Source organism: Pseudorca crassidens, chromosome 9, assembly GCF_039906515.1.
Source record: "Pseudorca crassidens isolate mPseCra1 chromosome 9, mPseCra1.hap1, whole genome shotgun sequence".
Lineage (NCBI taxonomy): Eukaryota > Metazoa > Chordata > Mammalia > Artiodactyla > Delphinidae > Pseudorca > Pseudorca crassidens.
The window spans coordinates 96062108-96084135 of record NC_090304.1 but is presented as its reverse complement, the minus strand read 5'-3'; the positions used below and the strand labels follow the sequence as shown (position 1 = coordinate 96084135).

The window sequence follows — 22028 nt, the reverse complement described above, 5'->3', positions numbered from 1 at the left end:
TGGACACGGTCTCCTGCAACCAGGGAAGCCACAGCAGCCCAGCTGTGATCTGCAGCCTCTAAGGACAAGTGCTCTGGTTTCTACTGAAACCGGAAGTATCGAAGGGCCATGCCTCTCAGCTCTGAGTTCCCACCCCTCACCCCCAATGCTTAAATGAGGGAAATGAGACTTAAGCCCGGCTACTCCTTTTCTCAAGAAATTCTTTCCTTTCACCTTCCTCACTGCTCCTTCATGGCCTCCTCCAAAGGTCTTTCCTTCAACTGTTCCATAGATGATGTGCTTCCCTAGGCCTCTCCTCTTTGTCCCCAGCTGATTACATCCACTCGTTTGAGTGGGTGGTGATTTGGGGGGGCCTTTTGCGGGCCTGGCTGCTTTATGCTAGCATCTCCCAAGAAAAATGGGACCTAAAGAGGGTTGAGTGTTTTGTTCCTTTGACGAAAGAAGAGCATGGGCTCCCTTTGCTGTGCACCAGGCAACTGCCCCACCCATCAGCTCTGAGGGCATCCCATTTCCAACCTCAGAGCCCGCCTCCGCCCCCACTCCTGCCCCACCCTCGGACCGCAGACACACCAGGATGCTGCAGATAACTTTAATAAGGCATGGGCTGACGGATGGTTTGTGGAACTAAAGGTCGAAGAGGGAGGGCATCACACCTGTAAGGAAAGAAGTCAAAGGGATCTATCTGCCGTTTGCAGACGCTGTTCCCTAAGCCTGGAAAGCTCTCTCACGGCAAATGATCTACTTTTCCTCTCTCAAGGCCCAAATGCCACCTGGTCTCCAGGAGAAGAAAAAGCCCCCTTTGCAGAGAACCTTTTATACCATGCTTCTCACATTGTGTGGTTACCATTTCCCCAGGCTGCGGGGCTGTGAGTAGGGCCAGCTACACCTTAGCTGTTTCTCCATCAGCTCCCAGCACCTCAGGTTCCGTGCTTGTGCGTGGGGGGACCCCTGAGGCAGGTACCACCCCAGGGTCTCAGAGCACTGCTGTTCTCTCCCCTTCCTACAGAAGGTGCCACCCCCTCCCCACGCCCTGCCCCCCATGGGACCCTGGCTCCTTCCCTGCACGCTCGGCCTTGGGTCATGTGTGACGAGGCCTCACACCTGGCTGGCTCATACACTGTTGGATAGTTTCCAGCTTAGTGGAGGCCAAGGCGCGGGCCTCCTCTGCAAAGCGGCGGTGTCCCTCATCGGTCAGCTTCCAGAGGCAGGATCGGGGCCGTGTGCTGACGCCACCCTGCATGCTGACCGGCACTTTCTCAAAGCTGTCTCGGAAACAGAGATTGTGACGCACGGTATTCTTCCAGCCTTCAGGAGCCGTCCGGAAAAAGGGGAAATGCTGTCTGCAGACAGGGAGGAATAGTAAGGAGAGGTGTGGTCTCTCTGGGAGATGCCTTACCCTGGAGAATGTTCTCCCCGGGGGCCAGGAGCCTCAGCCCTTCTCTCACGTCGGAGAAGGGCAAGCTGGCCCACGACGCATCCTGCCGACTAAGCATGTGTCAGACCTCCACCTGGCGCAGTGCTTGTGCAGAGCCTCACCTTAAAGACCCAGTTCACTGCCCCCACTCCCTGGCTCGCTTTCCTCCCTCCCTCCGAGGGCTCAGGAGTTTGACTTGCAACAGGAACAGAGCAGGCCAACAAGCTCCTGTCAGAGGAATCCTGGTCAAGGAGGACGCCTCTTGAGGATTAATACTCTGCGACTCTTCTGATAACAGAGGGAAAAGGTCCGAGAAACTCATCATACTCATGGGTACCCGACTCTCAAAGCTCAACGTAAATCCCTTCTCAGCCCGGCTTCCCTGGGTCCTTGGGGAACAGGCTGTGCCAGGCAGTTCAGTCCAAAGGGAAGGCATGTGAGAAACTGTTGGGGAAACCAGATTTTATACTGGGTGTTCTTGAGAGGGAAGATGGGAGAATTTATGACCTGGGTGATTTTATATGTTAAGGAACTAAGGTATAAAAAGGGTGGAGTTTCTTAGATGTGAAAGGGGGTGGGGTGACTATCTTTCTGTCTATGTGAGGTGTGGACACACAGTCGGGGGCAACCCAAAACCAGTGCCTGGGAAAGGAGAAGCATCCTCTCAGACCCAGATGGGGGAACTGAAGCAGCAGCCCAGGGCCTGGAAGGTATCAGAGCAGGGCCCTGCCCCCTCCCTTCGCCCTCCTCACAGGGCCCCCGGCACATACCGAGTGAAACTGTAGATCTGTTGCACGTTGAGGCCACAGGGGGAACTGTTTCTTAATGCCAATGCAATTAGGTGGAAGTAATTGAGAGGGGGCCGGGACCACAGCCCCCCCTCCTGGCTGTTGGCTTGCCGAAGCCTCCGACTCTGGAGGGGGGCCCTTTTGTGAGGGGACGGGAGAGCCACAGAGGAGCTGTCATCCTGGTCCTCAGCCTCCTTCTCTTCTGTGAGCTAGAGGAGTACAGAGTAGGAACTGGTCCTGACTCCACAGCCTCTACTCCAGGGGTGCAGTGGCAGGAAGGGGTGGTGGTCTAGGGCCACCATCTGGGCTTCTCCCCAACCCAGGGGCACAGCTAATTTCTGAACCCATTAACCCTTCGTTAACCCTAAGAAAACAGAACTCTCTGCTGCATCATCCCTGTGCCCACCCTGCCTACATCCCAAGTCCATCCCACAGCCCAGAAATCCCTACCTCCCAGTTGCTGTTGGAAGAGGCAAACCGCTTCCGAGGGGGATACTGGTCTCCAGAAAGTGATGGTGACTCCACCACTGTGGCCTGTGGGCATTTGGCAAAGTCCTCTTCTTTTGGGGGTGGCTGAGGGGAAGGGACTATGCTTGTCAGATTCTTCCCCTTACTGGGTTCTCGGACCTCCAGCTTTCCAGGGGGGAACACGATGTTGGGGTCTACCCACATCCACAGGTTGGGCTCGAAATCTGGACCTGTGCAGAGAAAAAGGAGATTGAGGGCCATAGGTCATGGGCTTTGGGTGTCCCGCCCAGGCCACAGGGCCATGTCAGAGAACTCACTCCCATCTACTCACCATCTTTATCAGGGTTGGGTTTTTTTTCCAGAGGTAGTTTTGGTGGCTCAACTATTCGGAGTTTATATCTGGCAACTAGCAAAAAGAAAAGAAGAGAGTCAAAACATCCTAGGATTTTCATTTCGGCCCCTTGAAGCTTCCCTGGGAGGTGGCTATGGGCCCTGCCTGGGAAGTTACGATGCCATATTCTACTGGTTTCCCCTTACCTCTCTGACCTTTTCATTCTCCTCTGCATTCTTCTCTTCTCACCCCACATTACGGCCCCTAAACCATCTCATTAATGCCTGTTACTTTAGTCAGTCACCATCTATAAACTCAAGGCTTACAAATCTTTATCTCTAGCCCAGACTTCTCTGCTAGCCCTTAACTAGAACTGCCCATGGGATAACCCACAGGCATTTTGAACAACATTTCTAAAACTCAACTGCATTTTCCTGCTCTTGCTCCTGCATTCCTTGTTTCAGCATATGGCCCCATCTAACCAGCTGTCCAGGCTAGATACTTGGAAATCATTCTTTTTTTTTGCGGTACGCGGGCCTCTTACTGTTGTGGCCTCTCCCGTTGTGGAGCACAGGCTCCGGACGCGCAGGCGCAGCGGCCATGGATCACGGGCCCAGCCGCTCCGCGCATGTGGGATCTTCCCGGACCGGGGCACGAACCCGCGTCCCCTGCATCGGCAGGCGGACTCTCAACCACTGCGCCACCAGAGAAGCTTTTCTCCATTTTTTAATTGAAGTATAGTTGATTTACAATGTGTTCGTTTCAGGTGTACAGCAAAGTGATTCAGTTTTATACACACACACACACACACACACAAGCATATATATACACATATTCTTTTTCAGATTCTTTTCCATTGTAGGTTATTACAAGATATTGAACATAGTTCCCTGTGCTCTACAGTAGGCCCTTGTTGGTTATCTATTTTATGTACAGTAGTGTGTATCTGTTAATCCCAAACTCCTCATTTATCCCCCCACGCCCCCCCCCACTTCCCCTTTGGTCACCATAAGTTTGTTTTCTGTGTCCATGAGTGGAAATCATTCTTGACTCCTCTTTCCCGTACAGCCACACCCAATCAATCACCAAGTTCTACCATCCTAGTCCGAGCCTATAACCTAAAAGGTCTGCTTATCTTCTTTTCTTTAACTTACCGTATTGCAGTTTGAGTGATCTTCCCAAAATGTTAATCCAATCATGCCACCCTTCAGTGTAAAACCTTTTGATGGCTTTCCATTGCCTTTGGGCCAAATCTAAATTCCTGAGATAGTCTACAAGGCCCTGGCTCCTCATCAGTGTTGAGTCATTCCTCCCAGGCTCTCCACCCATCTCCAACAGACCACATCTAGATCCTCTGCCTTCCCATAAGCTGTTCCCTTTGCTGGAAACACTCTTCCCTCTTCCTGCTTGCCTAGTTAATTGCTACTCACCCATCAGGTCTCTGTTTAAACCTCTCTCTGAAGCAGGCCTTCTCTGACTACCTGTCCAAACACTCCCATAGCACACATTTTATTGTAACTACCTGCTTAGTGTCTATCTCCAGGTCTGTCTCCTTCACTGCCTAGTGCATGGGAGGAGCTCAACTTAACTGGATGAATGAATACATGGTGGGCTTAGAGTAAATCAGGTATATATTAGAGCTAGCTGCTCGACATGAAGCTGGCTTCTGGTCCAGTTAGGGGGAACTATCATTGTCCCCATGAGTGTCGTCATATTACAGATGAATCTAGGTTTTTGTCTGGAAAATGATGATATACTTATTAGAGAGCTCAGTAATTAGAAAGGATGCCCATTACATCGTTAATGTTCAACACAGTATTCTAAAAAGGAAAAAGTAGTAAGAGATATAAGAAAGAAAAAGGCCAAACTATAATTATTTACAGAAAAAAACATAGATTAACAGAAAACCATACAAAATCGATATATAAATTATTAGAACCAATAAGAGTCCAGCAAGTTTGCTGGATATAAGACCAACATACTAATCACCACTGTTCCTCTATACCAGCATTAAGAAACTGGAAAATATTTTTTTTTTCAAAAAGGTGCTGTTCACAATAGCAACCAAAGTTATAATGTATCTAGGGGTTAACTCATCAAAGAATGGACCTTTATGTGAAAAAGATGTACCTACTACTTAAGGACCTAAAAAACTTCAATAAACAAAGACATATAATACATACTATAAAGATGCCAATTATCCTCAAATTAACCTATACATTTAATGCAGATATTATAACACATAAAGATTGAAAGGTGAGCTTCCCTGGTGGCGCGGTGGTTGAGAGTCTGCCTGCCGATGCAGGGGACACGGGTTCGTGCCCCGGTCCGGGAAGATCCCACATGCCGTGGAGCGGCTGGGCCCGTGAGCCATGGCCGCTGAGCCTGCACGTCCGGAGCCTGTGCTCCGCAGCGGGAGAGGCCACAACAGTGAGGGGCCCGCGTACCACACACACAAAAAAAGATTGAAAGCTTCTGCACAGTAAAACTCACAAGGGAAAAAAAAAATCAATAGACAATAAACCAGAAAAAAAATCATTTCCAGAACTCTCAATTCTCTGATAGACAGCTCCTACAAATCAAAAAATAAAGGCTAAGACAAATCTATACATGGGTAAGATACGAATCAGTATTCAGAAGGAGGGGCTACCTGAAGATGCTGAGCCTTACTAGTAATAGGAACACAATAAAAGAATGATATAATACTTTACATCAAACTGACAAGAATTATAAAAAGAGGTAATACCAAGTGTTGGCAAAGATGCAGTGAAATAGGATCCTTTATTACATCTGAATAGCAACTGGTGCTGGTGAAGAATAATCAGGCAGCACTACAATTTACTGTCTAATCCTGGGTGTGTCTATTCAAGTTAATAGAAGAATTTATATACTAATTTTCATTGCTACCATCATCTACCAAATTCTCGGCCACTCCCCCTCATTTAGAGGAATTTAGTTCCTGGCTCACTGTCACTAGTGCTACTCCTGCCTTAAATCTTGGCTATTTCAATAGATACATAGATGATTATCCTAATAACCTGGGCTCTAGTTTCTTGAACTCTTCTCCTCCCAGAATTCTGCCTTCCAACCTAATGTAGACAGTCCTCACTGTCATAACCTAAACCAATAACTGCAACCTCTCCATAACCTCATTTTTGCACCATGTAAAAATGCACCACCTCCTCTTTCCAGCCATCTCTTTTGATACCAACTGATAACCCCAATCCATTGATCTATGGCTTTGGAGCACTTGTTTGGTTGGATTTAATCAGGGTGTGGTTTGGCCAAGCAAGTGTTCCAAAGCCATAGAGAGCCAAAGGAGTCAACGGTGTATGCAAGAGAGTGAGCCTGTTTGGGGGATTCCAGGTTAGTTACAGAGAGGACATCCCCTCTAACTCTGCTCTTTGAGAGCAGGGGAAGGGTGATGGGATCAACAGATGGGTGATCTCAGTGGGATCAAAGGATAGTGCCTCTGTCCATCTCCCTCCCCTGCTCTCTCTGACACAGGTGGCCCCATGCCTCCTCAAGGACAGTGTATGAAATTTATTTTGGCCTCGGGAGGCTTGTGGGATCTTAGTTTCCTAACCAGGGAGCAGTGAAAGTGCCAAGTCCTAATCATTGGACGGCCAGGGAATTCCTGTCTCCTCTCTTTTCTGTTATAAATTTCTGTCTCTGGACCATTATCATCATTCAAATATGCTGTTAATTCTCTCATCTTGTTAAAAACAAGAACTTCTTTTGTCCCCACTTTCTGTGCCAGGCCACTACTCCATATTTTTGCTTTCCTTTGAGGAAGAACTCCTCGAAAGAAGTGCCTGTACTTTGTCTCCACTTCCTCTCCCTTCCACACTTAAACCCTTGCCAATCAGTCTTTCTTCTCCACCACTCCACCAAAACCACTATGATCAAGGCTGCACTCCACCAAAACCATATAATCAAGGCTCTGCTTTGCTAAATCCAATAGTCAGCCCACCTCTGACCTGATCTCTCACAGCGGTGTTCCTGTCCTGTGACCACTCCTTCTTTGAAACACTTTCTTCACTTGGTTTCCAGGAAACCACAATACCAGTTTTGATTCTTAATGGTCATTTCCTCAGTTTTTTTTTGGTTTATCTCCTCTCCAATCTCTTTAGAATGGAATGCCCCCCAGGGCTCATCCTTGGTTCTTCTCTATTCTCACCCCTTAAATGCCAGGCATGTACCAAAGACTCTCAAAATTTATATCTGCATACCTCTCTCCAGAATTGCAGACTTATATATCCACCAGCTTACTCAACATTTCTACTTGGATATCTAAAAAATATCTCAAACTCAGAGTGTTCAGAACAGAACTCCTGATTTTCCTCCCTAAATATCCTATCAGGAGCTTACCCCATCTCACTACAAGAAAACTCCATCCTTGCACTTGACCAGCCAAAAACTCTGGAGGAGTCATCCTCTAATCTCTCTTTTTTACACCATACATCCAATCCATCAAGCGAATCCACCTGGTTCTACCTTCTCACCACATCCTCTGCCACCACCCTGGTGGTGCAGTCTGCCATCGGCTCTTGTCTGGATTACTACAGTAGCCTCCTAACTAGTCTCCTGGCTTCCCAGTCGCTCTACATTTACAGTGTACCCTCAACCCAGCAGCCACAGTGATCTTTTCAGACTATAGATCATTCAGGATCAGCTACATAATTTGCAGGGCCCAGTGCAAAAGGAAAATGTGGGCCTCCTTGTTCAAAAATTATTAAAAATCTTAAGACAGTGATAGCAGGACGTTAAACCAAGTATAGGCACACTATGCAATAGCACAGGTCACTCACTAAGCTGGCGATCATGTCACTCCTCTGTTCCAAACCTTTCAACCATGCTGCATCTTACTTGGAATCAACCCTAACGCCCTCAAAGGGGAAGACGGCTCTTCCTGATCTCCGCTCCACGACCCACACCCTCTGAACTCTCCTCTTCATTTACTTTGATCCAGCCTCACTGGCCTCTTTACCAGTTCCTCCAGACATATTCCTGAGGGTTTCTACACTGGCTATTTTTTCTGCCTGGGAAACTTTTCCTCTAAGTATCCTCCGGCTCACTATCTCACCTCCTTCAACTCTGCTCTTCTCATATGTTCCCAATGAAGACCAACCCTCATATACAATGTTCCCAATGAAGACCAACCCTATTTAAAACTGTAGCTGCCACCACCTCCCAGCCCCCATTCCTGAGCCCTCTTACCATGTCCTTTTCCCCCCCATCTCAGTTATCACCTTATAACATACCATTTATTTGTTTGTTTGTTTGTTTATTTATTTATTTTGATGTGGATTGCCTGTGTGGCCCCAGTAGAATGTCAGCTCCATGAAGACTTGTCTGTTTTGTTCATGATGTATCACATGAGTGTCCAGAACAGTGCCTGGCAAATTGGAGGTGCTCAATAAATAGTTCTTGAATCAGTGAAGATACAAGAATGTTTGTCAGCATTACTTATGGTTGCAAAGAGTTCCAATGGAGTTTTGTCTCCATCAGTAAGGAGAATTAAAATGCAAAAAGTAATGTATGCAGATGATAGATTACCACACAGCAATCAGAAATGATGAATCAGGGCTTCCCTGGTGGCGCAGTGGTTGGGAGTCTGCCTGCCGATGCAGGGGACACGGGTTCGTGCCCCGGTCCGGGAAGACCCCACATGCCGCGGAGCAGCTGGGCCCGTGAGCCACGGCCGCTGAGCCTGCGCGACCGGAGCCTGTGCTCCGCAGCGGGAGAGGCCACAACAGTGAAAGGCCCGCGTACCGGGAAAAAAAAAAAAAAAAAAAAAAAAAGATGAACCAGATTTGCATTTAGCAACTGAAATAACTCTCAAAAACAATTTGAATGAGGGAAAAAAAAAAGCAATGAGTTTATGTAAATTAAGGTCACCTATAAAAGCAAAATAATGCTAAACAGTTTTCAAAGATACACCTATCTAAAGACATTAAATGGATTAGGGTTGATACATGGGAGTGTGGGAGGTGACAAAAGTGGGTGGGGATTGAATGAGTTAATCCAAGTACTTTGCCCAAACAGATGGCAATCATGTACCATGAATGTAGGAGGTGATTACCTCAAATCTCAACACTTGAGGACCAAACAAAAAAAGTTTTTAAAAGACAACGGTCAACTATCCATTCAGCAAATATTGAGCACCTCTAGGTGTCAGACAATGTATTAAGAGGTGGTATACAGCCACGAACAAAACCGATTTTAAAAAGATTTTAAGAGAAAGATGAACGAAAACGTAGTGTGCCCCGATGGCGTAGGCGCCACGGAGAAAAGGCCGAGAAGAGGCCTAGAAAGTTCTGGGATTTAGCCGGGGCGGGTGGGGTAGGATTGAAAGGCCGTGTTCAGGCAGGACCCCTGCCCTCCCTGGGCTTTCCATCGAGGCGGGGACTCCATTGCCCGGAAAAAGTTGGGGCGGGGTGGGAGCTCCAGAGCTCAACAAAGGGGGCGCGGGGCCCCGAACGCGACATAGTCACGGGGCTCGCGGGGGCGAGTGGCGATCAAGTCAAAGGCCAGGGAGCTTCCGGCCCGGCGCGCCCACGAGCCTCCGACCATCCGCGGCGCGCCCATCCCCCACGACCCCCCTCTCGGACACTCACGGTTTTGTTCCGCTAAGGGCAGGTGCGTAGTGGTGAAGGCCAGAAAGCACTCGTTCCCCATGTCCCAGTCCAGCAATCCCGGGACCTGGCCATGGAGGCTGGCCCAGAAGTCTAGGTGCTGGAGCTTCAGGTCCACGATTAGCTAGAGGAGGGAGAGCCGGCACAGGGTGGGAGAGTCTGGAGAGACTGAGGCTGAGGCCTGGGAGGCACTTCCTCAAATACCCGCGCTCTGATTGACTTGGGTCGGAGCCCGCTCAGGTGTGCCCAGTCCAGCTGACACCCTTGCTCTCGAGCCTCCACGGAGTGCTTCTTGCCACGTCTTTCTGCAAGCCCCCCCCCCACGCCGCTTTCATTTGGGAACCTTGGGGGTCCAGAAGGGAGGTACCCCAGGCCCTCTTTCCCCTCTACATTTGCACCAAGCTCTTTTATTTAGTAAATCAGTCTACCATTGAAGAATGATCCCGTGGTGGTATTCATAGCTACTTTCTAGAAGTGTGGAAGATTTCATGGTTTATCCAAGGTTACATCTGTAAGTACATGGTGGAGATAGGATTAAATGGTGATTTTTTTTATTATTTTATTTTTTTGAATGGTGATATTTAAATTTTGTTTTTCATAATTTCAAATTTACAGAAAAGTCCCAAGAATACTATAAAAAAATCCAGTATACCTAAATCCTGTAACTCACCAATTACTAACATTTCATCACATTTTTGCTTTTGTCTCCATGTATGTAAGACATACATTATTTTTTCTGAACTGTTTGAGAGTAATTTGCAGACGTCATGTCCCTTTACCCACAAATACTTCAGTGTGTATTTCCTAAAAACATGGATATTGGCTTACATAACCAGAAAATCAGAAACAAGAAAATCATCAAAATTTAACAATGATTCAATACTATGCTTAATATACACATTCTATTCAGATTTCACCAATTGTCCCAATAGTGTCCTTTATTTAATTTGTTTTCTGGTCTAGAATCCAATTCAGGATCATGCAGGGCATTTAATATTTATGTCTCTTTAGTCTCTAATCTGGAGCAGTTTCTCAGACTTTTATTTATTTCTTTATTTTTAATTTTTTTTTGAATTTTATTTATTTAGTTTTTATACAGCAGGTTCTTATTAGTTATCTATTTTATACATATTAGAGTATACATGTCAATTCCAATCTCCCAATTCATCCCACCACCCTCCCACCAGACTTTTAAATCTTTCATAACATTTACATTTTTGAAGAGCACAGGCCATTTATTTTGTAGAATGTCCCTAATTTCCTCATAATTAGATTATGTGTTTTTGGCAACAATACCAGAGAAGTGATGTTGTTTCCTTCTTAGTACATCACATCAAGAGGCCCATGATGTCAGTTTGACTCATTATTTGTGGTATCCATCATGTTTCTCAACTGTGAAGTTACCTTTTTTTCTTTTGTAATTAGTAAGCAATTTGTGGGGAGATACTTTAAAGTGATCTAAAATACTGTTTCTCATCAAGTTTGGACCCACAGATTCTAGCGTCTATTTACGATTCTTGCCTAAATCAATCATTACTATCATGGACTTGAAATGATGATTTTTATTTATTTATTTTTTTTTGACTGTGGGATCTTAGTTCCCCAACCAGGGATTGAACCCGGGGCCACCATAACGAAAGCACTGAGTCCTAACCACTGGACCGCCAGGGAATTCCCTGATTTTTCTAAATCAATCATTCCATCTCCATTTATCTAGTTGGCATTCTATTGTAAAGAAGAGCTTTTCCTTATCTCATTTTGTTTATTTGTTATCAGTATGGACTCAAAGGATTGATTCTTTTTTTTTTCCCAAAGGATTGATTCTTATTTTACAGAGTGGATCATAATTCAGTACTGTAATTATTTGTTTTAATTCTTAAATTGTTCAGATTTGCCAGAGGGTGAGGCAGCCCCCTCTGGTTCCTTTGTGCATACTGGGTTTTCCCATCAGAGCTCATCCACCCTATACTGTGTTGCCTGTTGCTTGTCTACTAGACCAGATTTTTAAAAAAATAATTTATTTATTTATCTTTGGCTTCGTTGGGTCTTTGTTTCTGCACATGGGCTTTCTCTAGTTGTGGCGAGCGGGGGCTACTCTTCGTTGTGGTGCGCGGGCTTCTCATTGCAGTGGCTTCTCTTGTTGCGGAGCACAGGCTCTAGGCGTGCGGGCTTCAGTAGTTGCAGCACACGGGCTTAGTTGCTCTGTGGCATGTGGGATCTTCCTGGACCAAGGCTTGAATCTGTGTCCCCTGCACTGGCAGGTGGATTCTTACCCACCAAGCCACCAGGAAAGTCCCAACCAGAAATTTTGAGAGTAGTACCTGGTGCATAGGAGACCCTCAATAAATATTGTTTTAACTATGGTGAAAACAACAGCTTTCTTTTAAAAAACTTAGTGGGACTCTACCTTTAATATCAATAATAACAATAACTTTTATGACAATTTACCTAATTATAAAAATAATACATGTTTGATACATAAAACTTGGAAGTATAGAAAGCACAAAGAAAAAACAATAAAATAAAAATCATTCTTGTTATCAACCAGAGATAATAATTAATTACATTCTCATGTATATTATTCCAATCTTTTTCCTTATGAGTGTTTCATTTTTGTCTTATAAAAAATGTTATTGTAATACATCCACCCTTTTGTAGCCCTTTTTATTTATTTTTATTTAGTTTTCCTTTTATTTATTTTTTAGGCTATACTGTGTGGCATGCGGTATCTTAATTCCCCAACCAGGGATCAAACCTATGCCGCCTGCGTTGGGAGCACAGAGTCTTAACCACTGGAGTGCCAGGGAAATAAGTCCCCTATAGCCCTTTTTTGGTTGTTGTTGAATTTTATTTTATTTATTTATTTTTTGTACGGCAGGTTCTTATTAGTTATCTTTTTTTTTTTTAGTTATCTATTTTATACATATTAGTGTATATATGTCAATCCCAATCTCCCAGTTCATCACACCCCCACCCCCACCCCCATAGCCCTTTTAAAATTAGTGTATCGGGCTTCCTTGGTGGCGCAGTGGTTGAGAGTCCGCCTGCCGATGCAGGGGACGGGGGTTCGTGCCCCGGTCTGGGAAGATCCCACATGCCGCGGAGCGGCTGGGCCCGTGAGCCATGGCCGTTGAGCCTGCGCGTCCGGAGCCTGTGCTCCGCAACGGGAGAGGCCACAGCAGTGAGAGGCCCACATACCGCAAAAAAAAAAAAAAAAGCTAAGTTAGTGTTCGTGGAATTAATAGATATTGTTGTTCTTCTCTTCCATTGCCTCCCTCTCCCGGGCTCCTGGATTACTCTAGAAAGGGATCATTAGACCATTGTTCCAGCATCTTCTAACTCTGTGTCATTTTTTATTGTTTTTGCAGAATTTTTGGCACTTTCCTAGCCCCCGCCTTCTCTTCAGGGGCTTGTTAATTCATTCTTTCGTTCCCTTATTCAACAATATTTATTGAGTATCCACTGTGTCCCAGGCACCGCAAAGGTACTATAGGCCCTTGGGAGCAAAGCGACAACTCCCAGGGAACATAAAGTCTGGTGGGGAGACAAGTGAATAATCACATAAACATAATAATAAACATAGTAATGCTATGAAAGATGGGATAGGAGAACCCAACCTAATGGGGGGTGGAGGTCAGAGAAGGCTTCCCTGGGGAAGCTGGCTTAACTATGCAAATAGAATGGAGTGGGCGTGGGGGCAGTCTTCAGAGCAGCCTGGGCTTAAGGAATAGTCTGTGCAAAGGCGCTGAAGCAAGAGGAAACACAGGACATTAGAAGGCACACGGTGAGAGCCAGAGGGGCAGTTAGGGGAGAGACCCAGGGCTGTCTTTGAAGGTCACCTCAAAGTTTTTGGTCTTTACCCTAAGAGCAAGGGAAAGATCCTTAGAAGGAATATATATTGGCGAGGACACAAGTGAATGAGGATGAGCCCTCCCCGTCTTTTCCCTCCGTTACCCCGCAGTACCACTCTTGCCCCCTCCGGCAGGGTTCTTCTACCTCTGCTCTCTCTTCCTAGAGACTCTTTCGCCTATTTTCCACTCCCCTTGCCCCCAGCACCCTGTCCTTGGGTCTCACCCTAGTGGCCCTCTGTCTTTTCCTGGTCAGAGCCTCTCTTTCCCCCAGCGCTTCCCCTTGCCCTGCTGGTCCCCACAAAGGCCCTCAGGGCCCCACGTGATGCACCAGCCTCAGCCTCACCCCCACCCCAGGCCCCTGCTTGGGTGGCCTGCTCTGGAAGGTGCAAAACCCACAGCCCAGGTATGAGTCTGAGAACCCTGACTCTTGGATTCTTTTTTATTTTTAATTAATTAATTTATTTATGGCTGTGTTGGGTCTTTGTTGCTGCTCACGGGCTTTCTCTAGTTGTGTCGAGCGGGGGCTACTCTTCATTGTGGTGCGCGGGCTTCTCATTGCAGTGGTTTCTCTCGTTGTGGAGCACGGGCTCTAAGCACACGGGCATCAGTAGTTGTGGCTCGCGGGCTCAGTAGTTGTGGCTCGCGGGCCCAGTAGTTGTGCCTCACAGGCTTAGTGGCTCCGTGGCATGTGGGATCCTCCCAGACCAGAGCTCAAACCCGTGTCCCCTGCATTGGCAGGAAGATTCTTAACCACTGCACCACCAGGGAAGTCCCTGACTCTTGGATTCTTATCCCATCCACCCCTTCCTGCCTCCTGGGAAAAGCAGCTTTGGGGTTCCAGGGCAGAGAGAGGACTGGGAGCAGCTGCAGCCTGGACACAGATTCTGTAGGTTCACCCCGAAGTGGAGCGCGTTGAAGAGAAACACACACAGCAACATGGCATCAGGTTTTATTGTAGGAACTAAATTCACTGAGGGAAGGAAAAATTCCTGTCTGTCAGGGGTAGGGATTGGTTAAAGAGGTGAAATGGGAGGAAAACCAATTCTGACACGAGTGGGATGAGGGGAATAATAGGGAGTGTTGGGCCAAGGTGAGGCCTTAGGGGACAAGGAGGGGGACAGAGGGAGGAAAGGGCTGCAGTGGAGAGGGGGCAGGGAGGGGAGTTGATGGCACCAGAGGAGCCAGAGCCTGGCACCTGTGGCCTGGGAGCAGGCAGTCTTTTCAGCAGAGGAGACAGGAGCAAAAGCAGGGCCCTGAGCTGGGGGAATGGACTTGGACTTCCTGGAGGAGCCTGCTGCCTGGTGCTGTCCTCCTCACTTTTGGGCACCCAGTGCCAGGGCGATGATGAAGCCCAGAACCAGCAGGAACATGGCTACAGAGAGCAGCACCGTGATGACCACCATGCCCCCCGTCCGGGCCATTCCCAGCCCAATAGATTCTGCCTTCCTTCCTGTCAGAAGAGAGGAGGGAGGCCGTTGTGGTCAGGGGCGGCCCCCATCCTTCCCAAGGCTCCCAGCCTAGTCCCTCATCCATTCATCCAACCAGCCATCCCTTCAGTCATTTATTCACCCAACCAACCAACGACTCGTTGGAGGGATCCAGACATCCATCAAAAACACATTTACGAAGCATCTCCTGTGTCAGGCACTGAGGATACAGAAATTAATCAGACACAGTCGCTACCCACAAAGTTTAGCGGTGCGGCCAGATGAGTCAACAGCCACTTAAAATGCCAAGGACTCAGTGTGAAGGTAGAGGTAAGCAAAGGAGCTAAGGGAGCACAGGGAGGGGCAGCTGCGGGACGGGGTGGGAGGGGCCTGGAAAGCCTTTGGGGGCCCTGAGATGTTACTTACGAGGAAGTGTGGACATTGGGACCTCTCTACTGGACTCAGTGGATGCCCCCTTCGTCACTAGGTAGGAAATGCTTTTGTGGTGAGATTTGGGGTAGAGAGGAGAGAATCCTCAGTGAGTATCTGGGACTTAGGGTAAGAGGGAGCCCAGGCCTCCCCCTTCACAGCTATGCCTCCTGTTGTGCCCAGGAGAGGTGCATTCTTGACCCCTTTAGCTGTGCCCTCACTCTCCCCCATGCTGACCACCTCCCACAACCAACACCAAAGTCAGGACCCAGCTTCTCTTCCTGTAGGCCCTCCCACAGATGCCCCAGGCCAGGGTCCGGTACTTACTAGTATTTGGTTCCTGGTACTAGGTTTGTCATCTGGTACGCGCTGAGCCGGGTGACCGTGAAGCCAGACCCACTGTCCACCACGCTCACCAGCTCCCTGCGTCCGCGGCATGGAGGCATCACGAAGCTAGATTTCACCACTGGGCAGGAAATTGGGGGTGTGAGGCAGGGTCAAGTTTCTGGAGACCCCAAGGAGAAGGGCAGTATTTAGAGTATGGGTGGCCCAAGAAGGGGGTCAATAGGAAGGGATGAGTGGGAGGAGGGATGCCGGGTGTCCTGGGAAGGGATCTCTGGGGACTAGGGTATGCCTGGGAGTGGGTAGCAGACCTTTGCTGTCATTGGCTCTCCGGACCATCAGTGTGGCATTGCCCCCTGTGAGGTGACAGGGGGGCAGGGCAACTAGCAGGCTTTCCGTCAGCGCTGGGGACAGCAGACCAGAGAGACTTGAGATGTTGAAGTCGGCTGGGGGGCAAGGAGGGGATACAGGTGAGGATCAGTCCCCCTCTCATCAATAGATCTGCCCCCCACCCCTGGAGGTCCTCTCTAAGGATGAAGAGTCCTATTCTGCAGTGCGTTTGCAGAACACGAGTCTTTTGCCTGTGCGACCACCAGGTGGCAGGCTTGAGCTGCAGAAGCTAGGTGCTCCACCAAGCCGCTAGACCCTGGGTGCCAGGAGCGGGCAGAGCCCAACCCCACCCATATCCATAGCCTTGGACTCTTCCCCACACCTCCCTGCCTCCTGGATCTGGGACCAGGAGTGTGCCCTGGGCCCCAGTGACTGATGCCTGGTCACTGCCATCACCAGTCCCCCAACCCCAACTGGCCAGACCAGCCCTCTTTGAGAGCCCTGGAAGGCACAGTCCCTCCTCTCCAGACCCCTGAGCCCCTCCCCACCCCGGCCAGAGATGGTAGAAACCTGCAGCCCTGGGGGCCAGGACAGCCAGCAGAATCAGGATCAAGGACAAGGTCCGGACAGGCAGCGGAGATGCCATAGCTGGGAGCTGGGGTGGGTGCTGGCAGGCTGTGGCTTCCTAAGGAAAGTGCGGCCCTCCCCCGGGGTTTCTGATTTTGTCCTGGGGGTAGGAGGGGCTAGAGGGGAATCCTGTCCAACCTGCCCCTTGGACCCTACAGCCTCAGGGGAGGCCCCCAGACAGGTTTTTCAGGATGGGGAGCTAACCCTCAGGCCAAGAAGGGGGAGGCCCTGGCTGGATCTTGGTGGTTTAGTCACCTGCAGAGGGGCAGGGTAACTAAGGTGGGGGGAGGAAAACCCCTTCTTCTGGGGCACCCACGTGTAAGGGCGTGAGTGTCCCTGCCTCACGTGCATCTGGAGCCCAGCCTGTAGAGGACCGTTCCCCTCAGGCGGTGCGGGGCTCTTCCTAGGAGGACGACAAGTTCTGAGTTTGCCCTGGTGTGCAGGGAGAGGAGAATAACCCTGAGGGGCTCCTGAAAGGGCCTTGGTTGGGTAGGAATGGGAGAGAAGCTGAGAGAAACAGGTAGTAGGGGGTGGGGGCAGCAGAGCCAGGGGTTCCAGTTCTTGGCATCCACTGAGGCCCAGGCCCTGAGCTCTGCGAGAGGCAGAGGGGTGTGGGTGCCCGGGAGCGCACAGGGCTTCCCATTCTTCTGGAGAGTGGGACCAAGGATGCCGGGGAGGACTTCCAGTGTTCGGAGAGGTGGGCACTGACCCACCCAGTGGGGGTGGGGGTGGGCACAGTCAGCCTTGGTCAGCAACCTTTGTGAACTGTTTGAGAGTAAAGAAGAGAGAGAGGGGTTTCCCTGGCGGCGCAGTGGTTAAGAATCCGCCTGCCAATGCAGGGGACACGGGTTCGAGCCCCGGTCCGGGAAGATCCCACATGCCGCGGAGCAACTAGGCCCGTGCGCCACAACTACTGAGCCCGCGAGCCACAACTACTGAAGCCCGCATGCCTAGAGCCCGTGCTCTGCAACAAGAGAAGCCACCGCACTGAGAAGCCCACACACCACAACAAAGAGTAGACCCTGCTCACCGCCACTAGAGAAAGCCCCCACACAGCAACGAAGACCCAATGCAGCCAAAAATAAATAAAATAAATAAATTAAAAATAAATAAATAGGGGCTTCCCTGGTGGCGCAGTGGTTGAGAGTCCGCCTGCCGATGCAGGGGACGTGGGTTCGTGCCCCAGTCCGGGAGGATCCCACATGCCGCGGAGCAGCTGGGCCCATGAACCACGGCCGCTGAGCCTGCGCGTCCGGAGCCTGTGCTCCGCAATGGGAGAGGCCACAACAGTGAGAGGCCCGCGTACCGCAAAAATAATAATAATAATAAATAAATAAAATAAATAAATATAAAAGAAGAGAGACCTGGTAGGAGAAAATGAAAAAGAGACACAACTTCTCTGATGGCACCATCAGCGTTAGAGAGACGTGAAGGAGGAATTGTGAGTGGAGAGAAGACAAGAGGAGAAGGCACCTACCCTGAGCCCCAGGCAGGGTCTTTGGTTGCTCCACACTTACCCTCACAGCCATCCTGGGTGGTAGATGTCATTGGCTACCTTTTGTGGATGTGGAAACTGAGACTCAGCAGCAGAACCACTTGTGGAACATGGAATACTTTGTCAGGAGAGGTCGTAGACCTCCTCAGAGAGTGTTATGTGTGTCTTTCTGCTCCAGGAGCCACTCTAGCTTCCCCAGTCCTGGAAGAGGGCCGGGGTCCTGGTAGGGAAGTAAGGGGCCGGTGGGGTTGTGTCCTTACCCCCACGGTGGGAAGGTAGGCTCAAGGCCTGGGGTGTGAGCAGGCGGTGACAATAAAGATAGGACTCATGGACCCACGCAGAGTAGGAGGGCCTCAGACCAGCGCTTCTCCAAATTTAATGTGCATATGAATCACCGGGGATCTTGTTAAGATGCAGTTTCTGATTCAGTGGGTCTGAGATGGAGCCTGAAATTCTGCATTTCTAACGAGCTTCCAGGTAATGTTGATTGATGCTAGTCTGGGAGACCCACACTTTGAGTCGCCAGATGCTCTGTATTGCCTCCCCCCTCCCACACACACGCTCTGGATCCTGTGATGGAGATCAGGAGCAGGTGTTTTTCCCCAGTCTCCCAGGACAGGCTGCCTTTGGGTGAAGAACTGAATCCTGTTTTTCCTGCACCTTGGCTTTTGTCCCCTTTTAGATCAGATCTCATCATCGTTCTACAAACTGAAAGAGGATCTTTTGCACATTGAGAACTTTGGAGAGCGGGAACAGACTAAATGGTGGAATTCCAGGGGTGAAGGATCTTCTTAGTACTCTTCAAATCCCATCACCAACTGGGAGGATGTTTACACTTGGGCTTGGAAGAGACTCCTTCCCATTTCAGTCACAAACCAGGAGGAGAAAGGAGAAGAGGTTGGGTTTATTGCAGAGTGCGTCGTGTTGGGTCCACTCCTAAGCCCCCATCCCCATCTGAAATTATGAGGGGGATGGAGTTGGGTAGGGGAGGGCAGAGCTCTGACCAGATTTTAAAAGGATAAGAGGGGCCTGTGCCTTTAAACCCTCCTTTCTCCCTCCAATCCCCCCCCTTCCCCACCCCTGGCCCTCCCCAGGTTTCTGGAGGAGCTGAGAGTTGCGTCTTCTCCCTGCCCTGCCGAGCTGCTCACTGGCTGCTCTGGAGGCTGTGCTTTGCGGTCTCCATGGAAACCATTAGTTGCTAAGCAACTGGAGCATCATCTGTGCTGAGCGCTCGCATCTAATTATCCCATCATAGCAGCCGAGAAGGGTTTGGGGAGCTGAGAGAAGGGGGAGCTCAAGCGCAGGAGCAAGAGGATAACTCTTTTAGCAGAGCAGATTCATTGACAACGCTGAAGTCATTTAAAGCCACAGCACCCTCTTCCTCTGGAGGATTTCCTCATGGCTTGGAGAAAGGGAACCAGGGCCACAAATGCCTGGAGTCTCTCTCTTGGACCCACTCTTTCTAGGCTGTCTCCCCCTTGGATTCTTGATTCTCAACTCACTCAAGTTCCCTCCCCTGCCTCCTTCCTTCCAAATCCCCTAGTCAAGACAACAGACATTTATTAAATACCAGTTATGTCCTGGAACTGTGCTAAGCACCAGGGATATGAAGGTAAGATAAAATTTTGCCCTCAAGGAGCTCCTGATCTCTCTATTCTGCCACAAAGATTAGCTCCTAAAACAGAACTACTCTTTCTAAACTGTGGTTCTTCCTTTCTTTCTTCCTTCCTTCCTTCCTTCTTTCTTTTTAAATTGAACTATGGTAGTTTTGCAACCAAAAGAGCTCAGATCAGAACTCAGGTCTGTCTGATATACTTAATGGTTCTCCTTCCCTAATGCCACTCTTCTGCTTCCCAGTCAATTAGAACATGTCCCCTTGGTTCAATGGGCATGTCAACTTCTGATGGGGACTACTGTCCTGTTGAGGAGTGATACCATATGACTTTAGGTGAGTTACTTTGAACCTTAATTTTCTCACCTGTAAAATGGGAAGACTCAGTCTTTCCCATCTATCTAGTAAGATATGACAGGTGTAAATATGCTTTAAAATAAAGGTGCAGAAGGAATGTTGAGATCATTGTCAGAATCTGTAGGAGCAGACTGGGGGAAACCCTGGCGACTTGGACCTGGGGGTAAGATGCAGTGCTCACCAAATGTTGTTCTGGTGGGAAATGTCAGAGCCTCTATCCTTGAGATACTAGGCTGGAAAAAGCTGTGAGAGTAAGAAAATCTCAGTTGTTCAGTGATGGAAGACAACTGGATGCTTCTTTATATTTTTTTCTAATGTTGCCTATGATACAACCACTTGCCTCAAATCTTCCAGTTTTCTGACCTTGGCTGAGTTACCTACATAACTACTCTGAGCTGCAGTTTCCTCTTCTGTAGAAAGGGTATAAAGTCTGTCTCACCAGGATACTATGACTATCGCTCAAGCTAATTTATTTAAGAGTGCCTAGCACAGTATCTAGTTCAATTAATATTAATTTAAGTAATTTATCTTATCCTCTCCTTTTTATTAACCCTTGGTGCAGATGAAGACTAGAGGCTCAGAGGCAATAAATAATGTTCCCAAGGTCACAGAGTGAGCAAGAAATGAGGTGGGTTAGAATTCAGAATGTGTTTTCCAACCATGTCATTGAAGCACAGGGAGATGGTTGGGCAGGAAAGTTAGTCTGAGAGGGGAGAGTGATTGAGAGGTGGACAAGCTGCTCCTTGGATACCACAAATGCCACAGGGGTACTAGGCATGCAGGAACTGCCTTCTCACACACTTATTCATTCAGTAAACATTTGTCGAACAACTCCTCTATGGTGGGTACTATGCTAGGTGATGAGACACAGAGATAACAAGACACAATTCCTGTTCTCAAGTTGCTGAATTTTGGAGAGTTTCAGAGTTAGCCTTCCTAAGTGGGATATTCCAAAAAGAGGGAACAGCACATGAAAAGGCTCAGAAGTGAATTATCCTGACACCTCCTGGGAACTGTGAACCATACATCTTGGCTAGAAAGAAGTATTAAAGGATGGACCTGGTGAGAGCACTAGCTACCCGGTTGGGTCACCAATGGCTTTGTATGTTATGCTAAGGAGCTTGGTTTTTAGGCTGAAGAAAACAGAAAGCCTTTGAGGTGTTTTACTTGCTTAAAGATCATTCTAGAAACAGTGTGGAGAATGAATTGGCAGTGGGTAAAAGACTGGTACGTTGTGTCAGCGTTGGTCTATGTGGCCAATAGAATATGACAGAAGTGATGGTAGGTCACTTCTGAGAGTAGGTCCTAAAAGGCATTGCATCTTCCTCCTTGCTCTCATGGATTGCTCACCCTGGAGGGCATGGGAGCACCTCCATGGGGAGGTCCACGTGGCAAGGGATTGAGGCCTCCTGCCAAGACCCAGAGAGGAGTTGAGGCCTCCAACCGACAGCCAGTGAATGAGCGAGCTTGGAGGCAGAGCCTGCAGCTTCAGTCAGTCCTTCAGATGACAGTGGCCCAGGTTGGCATCTTCACTGCAACTTCATGAGACACCCGGCTAAGTCTTTCCCAGATTCCTGATTCTCAGAATAAATGTTTGCTTTTATAAGCCACTAAATTTGGGGATAAGCTGTTATGCAGTAATAGATAACTAATACCAATATCTTGGGCAAGTCAGATGAAAATGACATTTGCTCTAGCACAGCGGGGAGGTCTGGGATGAAGAGAGGGAAGGCAGGCGATGGTTAAAATCATAAATGTAGAAAAGAGTCCTTGAAGAGAGTAGTGGAAGGGAAGGACAAGACAACCAAGGACAGGATTCTGGGAAACACAGTGTCTAGAGGACAGATGGAGGGCGAGAAGCTGATGAAGGAGGAATGAGCATTAGGAGGAGAACCAGTAGAAAGTGGATGGAAGGTTTT

The 22028-nt window shown here is 48.6% G+C and overlaps 2 protein-coding genes across 2 annotated transcripts; both read right to left on the bottom strand.

The window, feature by feature from the left end:
- Nucleotides 1-576: 576 nt before the first annotated feature.
- FOXR1 (forkhead box R1) lies at nucleotides 577-4319 on the bottom strand. The gene is made up of 6 exons (XM_067747678.1): nucleotides 4156-4319; nucleotides 3002-3076; nucleotides 2653-2900; nucleotides 2185-2411; nucleotides 1102-1340; nucleotides 577-653 (listed from the first exon to the last, which is right to left on the bottom strand). The coding sequence occupies exons 1-6, from the start codon at nucleotides 4292-4294 to the stop codon at nucleotides 625-627; spliced, it is 957 nt and encodes a 318-aa protein (XP_067603779.1). The 5' UTR covers nucleotides 4295-4319; the 3' UTR covers nucleotides 577-624.
- A 10104-nt stretch (nucleotides 4320-14423) lies between these two features.
- Nucleotides 14424-17770, bottom strand: UPK2 (uroplakin 2). Its single transcript, XM_067751227.1, has 5 exons — nucleotides 16589-17770; nucleotides 16000-16134; nucleotides 15674-15812; nucleotides 15344-15414; nucleotides 14424-14940 (listed from the first exon to the last, which is right to left on the bottom strand). The coding sequence occupies exons 1-5, from the start codon at nucleotides 16662-16664 to the stop codon at nucleotides 14804-14806; spliced, it is 558 nt and encodes a 185-aa protein (XP_067607328.1). The 5' UTR covers nucleotides 16665-17770; the 3' UTR covers nucleotides 14424-14803.
- Between the last annotated feature and the right edge of the window lie 4258 nt (nucleotides 17771-22028).